General features: G+C 38.3%; 1 protein-coding gene across 1 annotated transcript in view; it reads right to left on the reverse strand.

Moving 5' to 3' along the window:
• Positions 1–10949, reverse strand: part of LOC306877912 (adhesion G protein-coupled receptor B1-like) — a gene marked incomplete at both ends in the record, with an annotated part of 68122 nt that extends 57173 nt beyond the window's left edge. The window contains one exon of the mRNA XM_079429951.1: positions 10232–10949. Within this exon, the coding sequence (XP_079286077.1) occupies positions 10232–10949 (718 nt within the window). The remainder of the gene's footprint in view (positions 1–10231) is intronic.
• Between the last annotated feature and the right edge of the window lie 7686 nt (positions 10950–18635).

Here is an 18635-nt window from a genome sequence, read left to right on the forward strand (position 1 = left end):
GGAGATAATATAGTGTTTTCTTTCTCTGTCCCCAAGGACATTTTATTATGCTTTCAATAATTTAGTGTGCTTCTCTTGTTCAGTGGTTGCTCCCTTACATCCAGACTCTTTGCAGCAGACGCTATATCATCTTTAAACTCTCATATTTGTCCTCTGCTAGGATGTTTCTTTCTATTCATCAGCCCCTCCTCTATCATTCTGTCTTTTCGCATGCTTTTCAGATTGCAGCTGCAGCATGCACCTGCTTTTCAAAGGATGAGTGTGTGGATATACATAATTTTGCCCATTAGCAAATATCATCTTGGCTTACGAAAACCTCAAAGTGACCTTCACTTTCCCTCAGTGGGGAGCAGAAGGTCTAATAACGGCTCAAGTGACAGTGATCTGAATTCATCAATACAAGATCTGACCATAATCTCACCCGCCACAGCCCACTGCGTATCTGCTAGGAACCCAAGGGCAGTCGGTACATCTAAAGTACACCCTACATTTGACTTCATGCATTGTTTTCTGGTTGCTTACGTGCATTAAAACACAGACTGTGGGTCAGTGATGGAAAGCGAAACATGGGAAGTGCTGACACCCAGAGGATGCTACTAGTCACTGACATCCATGCCAGCAACAAAAGAGTGTGTAAGCAAAACAAGAGAGGGCTTAAAAAAAAAAAAATACATAAAAAAGAGAAATTACAAAAATAGAAAAAAAAATATCTTACCGATAAAATCTCATGTCTGATCTCTTTAAAAAAAACTTTTTTTTAAATGTTGGAATGAAATGGATTTCTGGAAGTGTTTGAGCAAAAAGAAATGAGCCATCCATCATCTCACACCTTTTTCTCTCGGTCCGTCTCTATCTGTCCCTCTGCTGACTGCAGCTCACAGGTCTAATCCACTCTTCTGTGTGTGTGCATTTCTGCTGTCAGTATACTGCTTAGAATAAATATTTGAACAGCTGTGCTTACACATCTCATTGATTAACCTCACTCCAGGGGCAGGAAACATGACTTTGGTTTGCACCCTTGCTGCTTCGCATAATTTTTCACGTCTTGTGCCACAGTGTTCAAAACGGCCCACACAAATCAACTCAATTAAGTGACCACACATTTCCTACCTATGAATTTTAACATGGTTTGTCAATATGTGGGGGATTATATTGACCAAAAGCTCCTAATAATTGCACAATTTTCCTTTGAGATTTTAATTGACATTCAGGCAGCAGGTTATGTAAAGTATTTGGCTCTCAATTAAACCTTTTGATGTGTATTTAATTAGCAGTTGGTGGGTTGGAAGTGGTCTGGTTGGGTTTTCTGATTCCAAACGACTATACTGTATCTAGACATGGTATTTAATGCAGATATGACCATAAATCAAAATAAAGGCAGCAAATGAGATTGAAAGAAAAATCGCTGAAATGTCATCACTTTATTTACTAATAAATTAATTGTATTTATATTAAAATGTAAGCTCCAGCATCCCTGCAAGAGAGTTTCAAGTTCAAGTTTATTTGTATAGCGCTTTTTACGATACAAATCATTGCAAAGCAGCTGTACAGGAAATTAAGTTTCCACAATACATTTGTATATTGCAGAACCTTAATATATTTAACTTATGGCAAAATTTGGTAATTCTGTATGTTGTCTGAGCATTGGCATCCTCTGAAGTCCTCTGAGGGGTTGGCATTATCTTTTCTCAGGTGTTCGGTCATCTCAGATCATTTAAGGGTTGGATCCAGACTGATGCTTCTGTAATTCCTAGTTACCACGGGATGTTAATCCAGTGGCAGAAACAGAGAAACAAGTAGAGACATAATTAGTGTAGCTGCTGTTCCATCTAAGCAAAAATGATTTGTTCAACCCAAGCGAAAGAATAATAATAATAATAATAATAATGTACATTTGATCAGATATAACTGCAGTACAAGATTATAAGATGCATTATGTGAATGCTTGGCTAAAGAGATGTGTCTTTAATCTAGATTTAAACGTAGAGAGTGTGTCTGAAACCCGAACGTTATCAGGAAGGCTATTTCAGAGTTTGGGAACCAAATGTGAAAAAGCTCTACCTCCTTTGGAGAGGATAAGCGGTTTTCAAGAATTAATTTTAATGAATATTAACCCTATACATATTGTTCACATTATACATTGCATACATTTTTTTTAATAATAAGTGTATCCTGCTACTATTTATTAAATGCCTTTTAACAGCGTAACTGATCATGTCACCAGATATAATAAAAAATTATAATGAATAATTCATAATTGACTTCACTTTAATTCACTTCAAATGAATAGTAGTGGTAGTAAACTAGCTATAAGTGTAAATAAAGCAACAAACACCAATACAATTAGGAAGAATAAGTAAAAATAAACAAAGGGAGGTCTTTCATTCATCTTATGAATGTCCGTTTCATAAATTTCAGTGATGGAAAGGGTTACAAAAAATCTGTATGTTTACTTTATGGATGAAGAATTTACTTAGAATCATTATTACTTTAATGAAAAATTCTACTTTTTTGTCATCCAACAGTATTCAAAATACAATGTGGCTTCTAGAACGAAAGGGAAAAATAAAATAAAAAAAAAAAAAGAAAAAAGAAAAAAAAAAGTAGTATGCTGTGATTGGGCTAATGTTTCCAACTGATAAGGCATATCTTCCCAGGTAATATTCGAGTGCTGCAGTAAACTGTTCACTGACAAAAATGTAGGCGGAAGTTGAGGACACTATACTGCTCAGAGTCAGATGTCATTATGTCTATTAATCTCAAAATAATAGTATAAATATTCACAAAAACAGCTGTCAACTCTCTATATCATCCAAGGTTATTAATAGATTTATTAACTGACACAAAGCAAGTCTAACACAATTAAACATTTTGTTCTGTTGTTTCTTCAATCACATTCTCTCTCTTTGGCTCATTAATGATCACTAGTCTTAAGTTCATCCTGGTGATTGCGATTCATGTTTAGTGATGATCACTACATCTGCTCTGTCTTTCAATGGTCACACAATGACAAAACCAGTGACTTCTCATCAGCGGAGTGCATACGCTACAAGATTACGGCCTGTGTCAGGTGGGGAGCTCAGAGTCTGCACTGTTTACTGATGAGCAAGTAGATAAACAGATCAAAAGTACGAAAGAGATATGAATAGGGGTTTGGTTGAATGTTCTTTGGTTGCAGGTGCGGGTCAGAGAAGTCGACGTTTCAATTCCGAAGATGGATGCCTCTCCTCAGCAGGAACAAAAGGGGAAAAATCTAGCTTGAATCAAAAACACCTTCACTAAAAGGATCAGATGGGCCTCCCACTTTTCACAGGCCCACAGATGAGTGGAAAAATAACAGGCTTTTTTTATTTTCCTCTTGCACATCAATCTTCAGCAGAGAAACATCTGCTCAGAAGACTAAAAGGATGTGGGTGCGCATGAGAACACACACACACACACACACAAACATACAAAAGAACACGCCATATTGCCCTCACTTCCATGCACTTTCAGCTCTCAGATCAGTGACCGCCAAAATGGATCATCACATTGGGGCCAAACTAACCGGAACAGCATCAAACTTTCCAAAACCTTTACAAAGAAATAAGTTAATCTAATTTTAAATGCTAAAAAGCAAAAATACTAAAGCTGCATATGAAATTGCAATTTTGATACTGAGATTACATTATATTTACTATACATTGAGGTTGATTAAAATACAAATAATGAATAATAGCATAATCATTCCAGCAGTCAACTGTAATGAATTGTTTTACTTAAAAATGCTACTTATGAATGATTTACTTTGTGAATTTTAGTGGGTACATCTAGTAAACAAGCCTTATAACTGCAGAAAGTTAGTTTAATAGAATTCTCCAAACTGGCAGCTGTCCACTATTAAAAATGCAGACAGACTTTTAACGATGATACTATTCCAGATGTTATGGTATGTGGAATGCAAAGTCTATTATTTAATCTCAACTTAAACACATGTCATTATGGTATATGGCATTTAAGGTGGCAATCTAAAATCATAAAAGGCTTTTGACAAAATGAGTATGAATACCACTGCACTGAATGACAAAACTAAATCACAGCTGTCAACTTTGCAATATGCCTTTGGTTGATGAATGCTGCTTTTTTAATTTTGACATTAAGCACAGCTTCGGACTAAATAAAATTTTTATAAATATCATAAATGGCTGGCTATGAATGATTTTTTTATATATTGAACTTTTAACATTACAATAAATTTAGCTAATTTCTGGTCTGTGGCCTTAAAAACTAAAATCATCTTTTAGTTCTCTTTGCATTTATATATGCAAATAGAATGTGCTTTATTGTTATAAAATAGCCCATACGTCATTTTATACCAATTAATTTATATAAAGTAATATAAATTAAAACAAACACCTGAACTACTTTTGGATGCTCCACATGTTGAATATCAGGTGCTGAGCCTTTTTTACTGCAACAGCAGTTACACTTTAATATCAGGTTGAGGAGGAATGAGAGAGAGAGTAAGAGCGAAGGAGAGAATATGCATTAGCCCCCATATGGTTAGTAAACTTGATTAAAACAGCTTTCAGATTGGGAATTGACAGTGTTCATACGGAGTGTCTCACGCTGATCCAATGTTCCTATGGAAACCACTTTGGTGGCACATGTATGTTGCAGAGCCTTATGTGCAATAAACATTCCTACATGCCCATCTGTGGTGCCTCTCAGAAGTATGAGGCTTTTTCAGACAAATAACCCCTAATCAAACCATCCATCGCTCCTCTCTCAATACCTCCTGCTCGCTTTCACTGGGTCAATCTCAGCATGTTAAAAGAGATTTTCCATCTTTTATAGATTCTATTTTGTTTGGACCGTGGGTTAGATGTGACTCTAGAGATGTGAGAGGGGGTAATCATACAAATAGGTAGGGGAGCTCTTTACAGCACTGTTGTCTTTTGCTCTCCATTACAGACACTTATAAGCAGCTCCCTAGGACTTTTTAAAGCTCAACCAGGGCCATACACAAATCTGTGTGCATGTTTGTGTTAGCATTTTGATACCACAGTTCAGATTTGTTCGTTATAGATAGTCCATCCAAAAATGAAAATTCAAAAAAAAAAAAAAAAAAAAAAGAATGAACATGGTTAACCAAAACATTTTCAGTTCCCATTGACTTCCATTATATTTTTTGGAACGTACCATGGAGGTTGATAAACTCAAAATGTTTGGTTACCAACATTCTTTAAAATATCTTCTTTTGTGTTTTACAAATGTAAGTCATACAGGTTTGGAATGCCATGAGGGTGGGTAAATGACAATTTTAATTTTTGGGTGGACTGTACCTTTGAATAAATTAATATCAGTGGTTGAGTCAACATAACTCTCTGGTGCCTTATCTATATCTACGTGTTCTCTTTTCATGAACCTTAAACTTGTTTTTATTTCAAGCAATTTAAGAAAGACAAGTTGACAAGCTTCAAACAATATGATATTATTGCAAAATTTGAACGTTACTCAAAATCCTCTTAGCATCTTAATCATTTGTTGCATTTCTCACTTAAGCAGTTGTATTTCTCAGTGGCAAGTTGCTCTGAATAAAGTGCTAGATGAATAAATGTAAATATAGGCCTAAAATTGCAACGCATGTAAATGTAAAAACTAGACGATGATGCGCGAGACGCTGAAAAGGCAGCAATATTGGAGAAAAATGTCAGTCTTACACACAAAAAGTCTGGTCGTGGAACAGCAAAACTCATGCGGTGTATGGCTCTTATAATGTTTAAAATCAATTAGGGTGTCTGACTTCCAAAGGAGCTTTGTAATAAAGAATTCTGAGGGAAATTTAAACAAGTTCAAGTTCAGTCAGTGCTGTTCAATTCCACGAATGCCGAGCGATCAGAGCGAGTGAACAAACACTCTTGCTGTTATCCAATCCGTGCTATGCGTTGCTTCGCTTTGAAGTGTACAACCAATCATTTTCGAAGACCGGACATCGAAGGGGCCAATCATTTGTGCAATTGTAGCGCAGGCATCTCCAGACAAAAAGTGTTCAGAGGAAGAGAGTGAAATTAGCCCATAAACACATTAATAATCAGTCATCTAATGGTTACAGTAGCTGGTTAACAATAATAAACAATCTTTACCAAACAAGTCCCACTGAAATTCTAGGCAGTTCCAGACAAACAACATTAGGCTGAATCATTTGGGTCAAGCGGGGAATGGTCGATCTGCGTGATGCTCATGCACGTCAACTCACCTACATGGCCAAGTCGCAATATCAAAGGAAATACGTTTAATAAATACTACATTTTGTAAAAGAAAACGAGCTCATCCTCACATTATTCCAGACACGTACGGCTTTCGTTCTTTCGTCGAAAAGAAACGTAGAATTTCTGAAGTCTGTGTTGGATGGAACTCAAAACACTAATCATTATTTAGACCTGAGTTGTGAACCGGATCAAGTAAATCAGGCATCCTCAAATCTGGCCCAGTCCTGCAGAGTTTATCTCTAACCCTAATCAAACACACCTGAGCATGCTAATCAGAGTCTTTAAGATCATTAGAAAATTACAGGTAGGTGAGTTTGATCAGGGTTGGAGCTAAACTCTGCATTGGCCCTCCAGGGAAAGATTTAAGGAACCCTGAAGTATATCATTGAAAAGTTTCAACTCAAAAGAACAAATTGGAAATCTTATCTAATAAGCACAACAAAGATTTCAGGCTGCCTAATGATTGAAATTTAGCATGTGAGTACGTGCTACGTAAACTACGTTTACGATACATCATTTTTCAATTTTGAAAGCCTTCGTCCCTATTCAGTGCAGTTGTGTGATTCATTCATTGTGTGTGGTGAGGTGTGAAATTTTCCTTTTTTTATTGTGTCATTATTGTTTTCTTTGATAATTAAACATTTTCTCCAAATTTCGATTGCAAGAACCTGCTTGGACATTTATTTTATTTTATTAAATTGCCGCATAGCACCTCTTTGGGGGTTTGGCAGATTTAGAGCTATTAAGACAGCATTATCATGACAAACATGAGTTGTAAATAGAGATGATAAAACTGAAACAGCGAAGTAAACAATGAAAAACTGATATTCTCTTTAAAAACAATGTAACACCCCCTTGGAACAAACACCCTCAAAAATCCATCATTGAAAGTATGCATGAAATAGCGATGAATCCCTAAAGCAAGACAGATGTCTGACAAATTTACCCCCCCCCCCCCCATCCCCTGTGTATATTTACAATGGACTAGTACAGTCTCACGGCTAACATACGTTCTTAAAACACATATACACACCCTAATGCACACCCAACCTGGGGCATTTTTTATTATCAAGCATAGAGGCAGTAAAACTGCTTAATTAAAACATGAATATTTTATGAGCTCTGGAGAGCATGGAGGGGCCATGAGCTAGCACTGGCAATGGTGGGAGTACGAGAGCTAGAGAGAGAAAAAGATACAGACACAGACCATCCGTCCAACAGAGATAAGCGCTGTGCTTATCCTTCCCAGAGCAGTGGGAGCAATTTTATAAGCCGTACGCTAAAAACGTGTGTGCTACTGGTGGCCAAACATGCTCATAACACACACCCCCACACGCAGTGACAGAGTGCCGCCCGCACAACCGTTTTCAGCCATTCACAATGAAACGGCTCAGCATGAAACAGCTCACTAGCGAGAGGGACTGTGTGTGTGTGTGAGAAACAGAAAAGAGACACGACTACAACAAAACAGTAATAAGTTAAATCTTGTTATTGCGCCTAAAGATGAACAACTGAGGACTATGGGGCCAGTCAATTTAAATTCCTTCGTTTAGCAACATCACAGCCAAGCTATTATCGGCTCCGCTCTCAATTCAAAGCGCCTCGCTGAGAAATAACAAGCACGTGCTTTCATCTAGCTTAACCAAAGCTCTCTGAGACACATCGTCCCAAATAACGAAAAAGTGCAAGTCATGAGGACAGTATTTTCCGCTGTCATCACCTCACACCTGAAATTCTCTCCCCAACTTTTTCTCACTCGACTCCCTTTCCGTTCTGTCTCTCAAATCCAGCCTGTAATCTGTCACTGCTCTGAGCTGTGAGAGATGAATCTACTCATCTCCCATGATGCCTTGCCTCTGAGCAATGGGTCACATTCACAAAAAATACAAGCCTTTAGCATTTTAAGATGGAATGCACACGCCCCCTCATGTGTCCTTCTATTTAACTCTCCACTTTCCCTCTTAGGAATCGGACGGAGGTGGGCCATTTCCACCTACGGGGGATGTGGGAGGAGGCATATCGCCAAATTGGGCACACATAAAATGGACAGCATGCCATTAAGACTGAGCTAGGGATATCCATGGAGCGATAGGTCTTGTAGAGTAGCACTGTAATGATGCACAGCCTGTCTTTCAAAAGTCATCTTTCATTTGCCTTTCTGCTCTGGCTCCATCCAATAGCCCCAGCCGGACATTCCTGGCTTGCCTCCCAAGCTCACGATCAATTTATGAGATGTTCTCTCTTTATCAAGCCCTACGTACATCTATTCTATCTGCCTTGCTTGTCTTAGGGGCCGTTCACATATAAGTTCTTGTTGTATATTCATACATTAGACGAGCGTCTTTGACTGTTCTGACACATCTGAATTAAGGATGGGCCACTGGCTGCTGAACATTTTATATTAATTGATCGTGTTCATTTTTTATGCCTTGCAAACTGAAATATATATATATATATATATATATATATATATATATATATATATATATGTCTACAATGTAAATAGTGCTGATTCATCAGCAACATATGTTATATACAGTAGCTGTTTAAAATAGATGATGTTTCATGAAATTGCAAAAATAATTTGCGATCTTGGAAGCATCATTTATAATGTTTTGTTGAAAACTAGAAACCAATCAGTAATGCTTTCCATTGGATGCCATAATTTGCAAAAGTATAGAGTTAGTTATTAATGATAAATATACATATTTCTCACAAATATATACACTACCATTCAAACGTTTGGGGCCCATAAGATTTATTTAATGTTTTTTGAAAGAAGTCTCTTATGCTCATCTAGGCTGCATTTACTTTATGAAGAACATAGTAAAACAGTAATATTGTTGTCTTTTCTAATACAATGTTTTTTAAAATGTAATTTCTTCATGTGATGGCAAAACTGATTTTTCAGGAGACATTACTTCAGGCTTCAGTGTCACACGATCCTTCACAAATCTGTGGTGAGGCCAGTGAACATGTTGACAGGGCAACTAAAAAATTTGAACTAATTTCTAGTTGGAAGGTTTTTTTTTTCCTTTTATTTACATTTACATTTAGTCATTTGGCAGACGCTTTTATCCAAAGCGACTTACAATTGGGGAATACAAAAAGTGATTAATCTTGAAGCGATTAACCTTTTATATATTCTATAATATTTCAATTTTTACTTACATGATCTATAAGAATTTAAGCAAAATGTACATTATATCCAAACTAAACTAAATTATTATAATAAATGAATTTCCATTTTTAGCAGTTTTTGGAGGCAAGAACATATTTTGTGAAAACTGCCCGCTTATCACTTGGTTCAGCTGTGTAACAATCACACATATTATGAATTACACACCTTCAGTGCTCTTTTACAGATAGTTTTGAACACTGTGAGTTGTGGAGATCCGTCACCCCTTTGTGTTTTTTAACAAGCAGAAAAAAAGTAATGCATAAAAGAGAAGAAGGAACAGAAAATCCACAGAAAAGTCACAGTGCAATGGGGTGAGTGATCGTCCAGTCCAATGGCTGCAGCCTCTCTTAGGGGTTGAGTTTCTGTGCTACATCCACTCTTTGAGAAGAGATCACATCATAGCTCTGAACTCAGTAACCAGCCCCATTCCCTTCCTAATAATCAATCTCCAAGCGCATCACCACCGCTATCCCGTGTCACTCCCAGAGCATGTCTGCCGCATCATCTCTCCCACGGGCCGATCTGATATCCCTATCTGAACCCTCACAGGATCACACATGGCGCCAAGAAGCCAAGGTCACCCAGCTAGGACACATCAGCTGAAACCCAAAACCTTGTTTTTTTTAAACCTCCATCAGTTCTCTCTGAACTATAGTTTCTTCAACTTCGATTGTTCTGTTGCTTTGCTACTAAATGAGACAAGCTACCAAACCCACAGTGGGAACAGAGAACAACATTTTTTAATTCAATAACCACTGAACCATGCTGAGTTATAACTAGACAAAAACTGTTAGCTTACCGCTTGTGTCAGTGTCAGCTGTTCCTTCTTTCACAACAGGGATGCAGTTCTCCAAGTAGAACCCGTCCCGGTAGCATCCACTGGTTTCTTTGTCCGGTGGGGGCTGGTCCCAACATTGGCATGGTGTCTGCATAATGCCACAGGGCCGGTTGGAGGTACTGTAGGTCAGGCAGTCCTCCAGCCATTGGCACAGCATTTGACAGGCAGCCATACTGGGGTTACGCTTCCCAACCACAAGATACTCCACCTTAAATTCCCCATCGCCATTCCTGGATCCAGCGCCCGCTCTGGGCAGCCCTTTCCGGATCTGCAGGAATTGTTTCCCGGCTTCCAGGAAGGCAACGTGGGTAGAGGCATCACACAGCTTCACCACCTCATCGAAGCTCTCCATCCCAAGGAAGGTTCGGGTCGTCTCCAAGAAGGAGTCAAACTGGAAGGTCCGGTGCTGTCGGGGAATGCAGTCTCTGGTTGGTTTCGTGACCTTGATGAAGGTGGTGTAGCGCCTTGGGTCGGGGTTCTGCAGGGTCCAGGAGCAGGGCATGCTGTGAAATACCGAGGACGAAAGGAAGAATCCAAAGAAGCGGCTCTGGACCAGTGTGGAGCAGGTGTCAGACTCCGGACCAGAGGGGGCAGCGTTGAGCATGTCCAGCCGCAGCAGTTGGAGAAGAGGGAAAAGCAGGACCAATGATGAACAATTCTGTAAGAATTTTGATATCATGGCTGTAAACGGCAGAACGGTGTGCAGAAAAGTGTGAGGCTGAAGATATCTCTTACTGGGAACCTCTTCTTGTTAATGTAGGATCAACAGCCTCGTTTTGTTGACAAGTCGATATTCTCAGATGTTTGCAGAACCGTCTGAACTGACAGCTCAGGATAAGAGGGAACTTTGGCTCATTGATCCAGTTTGCTGTCCATGATGCCAGACGCCCTCAGAGAGATCTGCAGGATTAGAGAAGATAGAAAAAAGACTGCATAAGCCAGATGGGAAAACAACAGCAATTATCCATTGACCAGATAAGAGTGAACATAATAACTTCAAAAGTGTGTAGACACTGACATGACTGACTTTGGTACTTAGAAATGACCACACTGGGCTGTATCGATCCAGAAGTACCGCACCTGTGCTTCACATTCAAAAAGAACTCTTTGTTCACTGTGAAGCAGTCACTTTCTGCAAAAACGTCACCCTCAATCTTGTATTTCATCAGTGAGCTCAATAATTTGTCCAATTATGGGGCAATCAATTACAAAAATATGAACACCTGCTGTCATTCATTATTTCCAGTGCATTTGCTTCATGCCAAAATGATCAATAGCCTCAGTCCTCTGCGAATCATTAGGCTAAAAGCGGCTGGATCATCTCTCAGATGGGCCTGATTGTCATTCTTTTCCCTGACAATTTAGTGTCTCGTGCAGTTTTACAGCACTTAAAGATAAGAAATATGTGAGGTCACATGCAAGAGCAGTAGACAGACATCTTGGAGACTATTCTGATGTAATCGCAAAATTTCCATGTGCCATTAGTTACTTTACAAAGTGAGCGCCCCGGCACCAGGCTCTCCTTGAGATCCATATACCATACAAGAATATACTATGCAGATTTTATTCTAGGTTAATCATCCTTATCTAAAGGCATTAGCTTTGTTCCCCATATTCAGTGTGCTAAGAAATGAGACAAACCCAGACAGGGGAAAAAAGTGCACTGAGTCATATAGGTTCAAAATACTGGTGGATTCTGAAAATGAATGAAGAAAAATGGGGTGCTTCATTCACATGAAGTGATGTGATATTTATAATAATCATTGCGACTTTAATGTGTAATGAATCTGTTCAGCAATCTTAGTATGCTCCTTCCTCTTGGTATTGTTAATAAATACAGCCTATCGGCATATATAGCAGTGTATTGTTGGAGATTAGGAGTTTCCACAAAAATGCTGTTATGAATGTGTGTGGGTGAGATCGATGTGTGTGTCTATTAGAGTGTGCATTCTTTAGAAATGTGTATGTGTATTTCAACCACGGCACTGAATGCAGTTTTGTGAATGTGCAAGAATGAGTGTGTGAGTCAGTATTATTTTTTGCACCATATTTTGTTTTAGTCATACTTTTGGTCTTTCGATGAAAATGTAATTTAAGTCAATATTTTATCATATTTTATCATATTATGTAAAGTAAAGTAATATTTCAAAAGCTTTGTTAGCTAACTATAGTCACAAGTTCCATTGAACTCTATTAGTAGCAATGAAACTTGCGATCATAGTTGCTTTTGGGAAACGCACCCCTGATTGATTCAATAAGTTATTCAGTGAAACATTTGTCAGACTGATTCAAGCTGGTTAATCTTTAAAACAATGTTTCAAAACTTGTGAATATTTTTTAACAATTAAAAAAAAAGAATGAAGTCATTTGATTTTAATTGGTTAATAAGAATAATTAATTTTTTAATTCGACTACATGAGAACTCAACACAAAGATGTTTTTTTCTTGACATTATTTTATGTTGTATATTATTTTTTTATCTCATCACATTCAAATCAGACTGCATGTATTCAGCAGTAGCAAAGTGGTGCAGAAAACAAACATTTTGACGACTAATTTCTGAGATGAGATTAAAAATAACATTAACTAAAGCAACAAAACTGACCCAAATCTTAACCTTTCTCTCTACAGACGGCATCCTGGAGTCCTAGTGGCACAGCCTGGGGTGAAAAGCATAGATGGATGCGGCTGACTGCACAGGTGGTTTCGTTTTTTACGGGCAGATAATATAAAAAAAAGCTCCAATTGATCTCAGCATGACCTCAAACATTGCCTTACACACACACACACACACACACACAGACACACACACACACACAATGGCACATATTTGTTTGGTTCCAGATAAGCTCTGTTCAGGATGCTCAGAGCATAAGTCTTTAAGTGAAAGAGTGGGTGTTTTTTGAACAGAATAAACAGTGCTTTTCATGCCAGTGGTATCCGTAATGAAGCTGGAGGGTGTAATCATCTAATCCGTGTCTTAACTTAGCCTTGACGTTAACCGGGACATTCTCAAGGCTGAACCTCAAGAAACACCTCGACTGATGCAGGGATGATCTCTTATCCATTCTATTCTGCCCTAAGAAATTTAACTATCCCAGCATGCACTAGATGGGGCTTTTGAGTGTCGCACATTGGCCAGCTCATTACATACATGTCTTGTTTATTGATCAGCAGCAGTGACACACCAAAAACTGCTATTCAGTTCATTGAACCCTTGATTTTGCACACTATGTCACTCTGGGAGAAAAGAATAGCTCAGAAATGTACATTTTGGATGCAAAATAATTCACTAGAGCCAGGTGAGAAAACAGATACGTGTGACCAGTTTAGATTTAAAGGGATAGTTCACCCAGAAATGAAATTTAGATCATTTGCTCACCCACAGGTCATTAAACTGAATGTTGCAACTGTTTTTTCCCCCATTTAATTAAAGTCAGTGAGTTCCAAAACAACACTGGATGCCAATGACTTTCATTGTATGGGCAACATACAATGAAAGTCAATGCCAAAAAAAAAGGAAAGTCATACAGATTTGGACCAAGATGAGGTTGAGTAAATCACAAAATTTTATTTTTACTTTTTTTTTTGAGTGAACTATCCCTGGAAGTCATCGGCATTCACAGTCAAAAGCATTTCCTAATCTGTCAATCTCACATGTGCGTGTCAAGTGTGTCGCGATGAGTTCCGTGCTGTCAAGGCATTATGGAAACACTGACTGCTTCTCACATACTGTTAGCAGCATCGGATTCTGAATATACTGGAAAGGTTGCTCAAGCAGAAAAGGCTCACGTACTGGCGCTGACTTATGAGAGAAGAAAGAGCAAAGAAAAAGAGAGACAGTATAGAAAATACAGGTATTTTCTCATAGCAGGATTATACCATGATTAGAGAGGCCATGATTGGGCTTGCTTTCAACATTCATTAAACAGAAACGAAGCCATTCAGGGTTATCGTCATTTTTCAACCTCATGGAAGATGAAGACCACCTTCATTCAATTAAGCTTTCACCCTGTTACTTGTCGTTTCATTATCTTTTTCACTGTCTGTCAGGGACAACATGTAATCATAGTATGTCCCTGGAAATGGTGCCTAAAGTGTTGCTGGTAGTTTGTGTAAAAACATTGGGTGGGGAGAAAAAGATGCAGGAGTTAGAGGACAAGTGGATGAGGAAGAGAGCGACAGATGAAGAGAAAGATAGAGAGAAGAAGAAGGGAGAGAAGACAGGCTGTTGTTTCTCATGGGCGCTCTCGCTCATCGGCGTCTCTTTCCGCGCTCCGCCCCTTATTTATTTTTTCTTCCTCTCAAATTAAAGAGCTACAATGACACCCCAGCGAACAAGGTTATTTGAGCAAACAGAAGGCAACAAGCACTGCTGCCTCTTTCAAGACCAACCTCATTCTCCTCTATTTGCGCTCCAGCGTCTGTGACAACAAGCGCTAGGCCTCACGCGGTCGTGGAATTAAAGAGATAATTATCTGTCCCTGGTGATGAATGTGTTTACCGTGCTAAATGCCAGGCCTTCTTTCATCAACTTATAAACCGTTGCTTTTCCTATCAGACAAAGTACAGGATACGGAGGGATCTTGCATCAGAAAACAGTTAATGTCAGATGGAGGTGCTTTTGTTCTCAAAGTCCTTTTGAGTCCTCCTACAGTGATAGTTTACCCACAAATGATTATTAACCATCCTCATGTAGTTCCAAACCTCAATGACTTTCTTTCTTCTGCAGAACACCAAAGAAGATATTTTGAAGAACGTTGTGGTTCTAGCAACATTGGATCTCATTGACTTTCATGGTAAAATAATATAAGATAAGATAGATAATTATGACAGAATTCTAAAATCATACAACAAATTTGTATTTGCATTAGAACAAATGCTGTTCCTCACCAACATTATAAGCACATTTGGGGTTGTAGGGACTATTTTTGGAGCTTGGCTTTGTAAATCATGTCTTTGTTGTGTGGAAAAGAGCCGCTTATTCTCCCTTTTTTGTTCAATGCAAGAAAAAAGAATCATATGGTTTGAATAGACTCTCTTTAATTTCAACGTTCAGTGCTTCCTGGGCTAACCTTAAGTTAGGTAAACAGATCAGAGGTAGCAGTATTCTTGCTCTTGAAAGAGGTGCAGAGCAGACTTCTCTCTGCTGTCTCAAGCTTTCTGTGAGGTATAGGATCAGAGCTTGCCTGGAAGATTTACTGAACGAAGCTAAAATGGTCTTTAAATTTTTAATTTGGAGAGTGGATATGGAAAGAGATCTTCACACCCTTAAAAACACACTATATTGTTTCCTGGAAATGTTTTGTACTATTGCCATGAATATAGAATTTTACAGCTCTTGCATGGCATTATTGTATTTAAATTTATTGTACTTCTTATTTTGTCTCCACAATTATTGATCTCATACACATAATCCATTAATCTCAGATTTTTATGGAAGGTACAGTATGTCTAATTCTTAACCTAAACCAACGGGTCCAAGATCGGGCTAGATAACATGATACATAATTGTTAGGACAACATTTTTTTTTCTCTGAGACAGTATCTGCTAATATACCCCAAAGGATGCATAATAATATGTTATGGATGCATACTAGTATATTACATATTAATACCTTTTGAGGGTACTGCTCCAGTGACACGCTGTACACTTAAGTACACCTAAAAGTACAGTAGTTCTGCATGATAGATGCGTTGACTACACCATTTGGAATTTAATTTTATTATTTTATTTAGTATTGGCTCTTAATGGCTAAAATATTCTTAAAACATTTAATTTTCCCAGTTTCTTGCCTTTGTCACTGTGTGTATCATTGCCAACAGCCAGTCATTGTTGTCATGACATAATTTCCTGTGGCTCCGGAGTGATTAGTCACATGGCATTTATGGCTCATGTGTTTGGCTCAAAAGCTTCTGTGGTTTCAAGATTTCAAGTGTTTTCAAATGACGTACTTCCAAGAGGTCCTGTGCCACATGAACCATTGAGATGAATGGGAATGCTAACAGATCACTTTCTCCAGGTGTTACAGACCTACTTGACCTAGACCAAACCTGTTGTTTCCTCATGCAATTGACGTCAATCTCTCAGAGGTTGACATCATAATTTGAAGAGACAAAGAGGAGGAGATGGACAAACTGGCAGGGGATGGAGAGAGTGTTAGAAGGAGAAATGTTGAGGGGGAAGAGAGAAAACTGAACATCTGTTTGTGTGATGATCTAACAGGCTGCATCTGCATGCTCTCTTTCCCCTGGCATGCCTGCTCCAGCACTGTTTGTTTTCTCTGTCATCTCTGCCACAGACAAGTGCTTACCTGACGCTAATTTCAATTAGGCGTCTAACTGTCTGAAGAAATGAATAAAGCTGAAGAGCCACATCAGAGACAACAACAGAGACAGACTGTAGGAGACAGATAAAATATAAACAAATGGACATGTCCATGGCTAGGAAGCTGACATAAAATATTTAGTAGTCTCTTGAACCAAGTGCACAATGTGCTGTTTTAAATGTCTTTTACGATTGTTGCAGTTCAAAGTGTATGACATGAGCCCCGTGAGATCTTGTATAAAAGTCAAGGCTGACATTAGCTTTTTTTTTTTTGTCAGACAGTACAATATATCTTGGGATGCGTTTAAGGTCCTAAATAAAAACCTCTGAACCAGCTCAAACCACACATCAACAAACCTCCTGATGAACTTAAAAAAACATTGAATGTGTTAAACCAAAATGTATAATAAATAAATAAATAAATTTGATAGAAATGTTACAAATATAATTTTTATTTCTTTTTGCTTAATACACATTTCTGTAGTTCTTAAAAATGATTAAATTGATAAAAAAAAAATGTATTCACTCTTACACAAATTAGGGCTTCAAAAGGTCTTAAACCTTAGCGGGAAGTCTTTACATTTATAAATTTGATGTGCACTGAAAAAAACCTCCTCTTTATTTTTTTAAGTGAAAGTGACATGACATGTGGCCAAGTATCCATACTCGGAATTAGTGCTCTGCATTTAACCCATCCAAAGTGCACACGCACAGCAGTGAACACACACACACCTGGAGTAGTGGGCAGCCATTTATGCTGCGGCGCCCGGGGAGCAGTTGTGGGTTCGGTGCCTTGCTCAAGGGCACCTCAGTCATGGTATTGAGGGTGGAGAGAGTGCTGGACATTCACTCCCCCCACCTACAATTCCTGCCGGACCTGAGACTCAAACCTGCAACCTTTGGATTACGAGTCCGACTCTCCAACCATTAGGCCACGACTTCCCTAAGAAACATGATTTTTGTCATGTTTTCTAGTGGAAATAAACATTCTTAAATCAGGATACATTTACTTAAGATGCAAAATGAAGACATAAGGTCTTGTTTTCTGAGAAATTGAACATAATTGAGTTTATGCTTAAAAAAAGAATAAATATCTGCCAATACATTTTTCTACTATAATTTTAAATTTTTCTATCCTATTATTAACGTTCAAAAGTAAGTCTATTGCCTCCTAGAGTGCATGCAGTACTGGACCTTTGCACTTGTTCACTTGTGTAAAGTATGTTTTTGACCAAAAGGATATAATTGTGAGTAATTATGTGGAAAGTTATGGAGATGTTCTGGGCTTATATTATCTTAATTGCTATAATTGTGGACTTCCTTGATTACAATAATCCAGGTTCATCAAAATTAGAATGAGAAAAAGACCAAACCTATGTTAATCCGGTGAAAATTTTGCATAAGAATAATTTCTGCGTGCAGAAATTATTAAATTTATTAAATTATTAAATTATCTTAATTTTGCAGAAGACTTAGTGAATGAAACCCAGTGACTCTATTTTAAGTTCTTTTAATTTCTGGCTAACATGCGCAGATTTGAAACCTCAGCCCCTTCATTACCTTCCCGATTCATTATATATGTGAACCAACAGTTCATTAAAGAAATAATTTGTCCTCTTATCCAGCTTCCACATCTGTGTGCTCTTTGTCCATCCGTCCAGAAGATAGCCAGTGGCATCATCCCCTCACATGAAAGAAAGCAATTATCTCCTCCCGTACACAACACCCGAGCAGGGGCTTGGAAAGAATACGCCGCTGAATACTACCCTAATTGGGTTTCATGCCGGCAGAATTTACAACATCTGTAACTCGGATTATAGTGGTGCCAAACAAAGAAAATTACAAAAGTGGCTTTACAAACACTTTTATGGGCTGTTAATGATAAACACATTCATTGCGGCGATAGTTCGTCACAAACATTTACAATCAGGGGCTCAGTTAGCTTAAAAGGGGTCCTTTATTTCCGGGAAGCAGGGTGACAAAATGAATCAAGCGTGGCTGGGAAAAACACTGGCCTCTGTGTGTGTGTGTGTGTGA

Source organism: Barbus barbus (genome assembly GCF_936440315.1).
Source record: "Barbus barbus genome assembly, chromosome: 12".
Taxonomy (NCBI): Eukaryota; Metazoa; Chordata; class Actinopteri; order Cypriniformes; family Cyprinidae; genus Barbus; species Barbus barbus.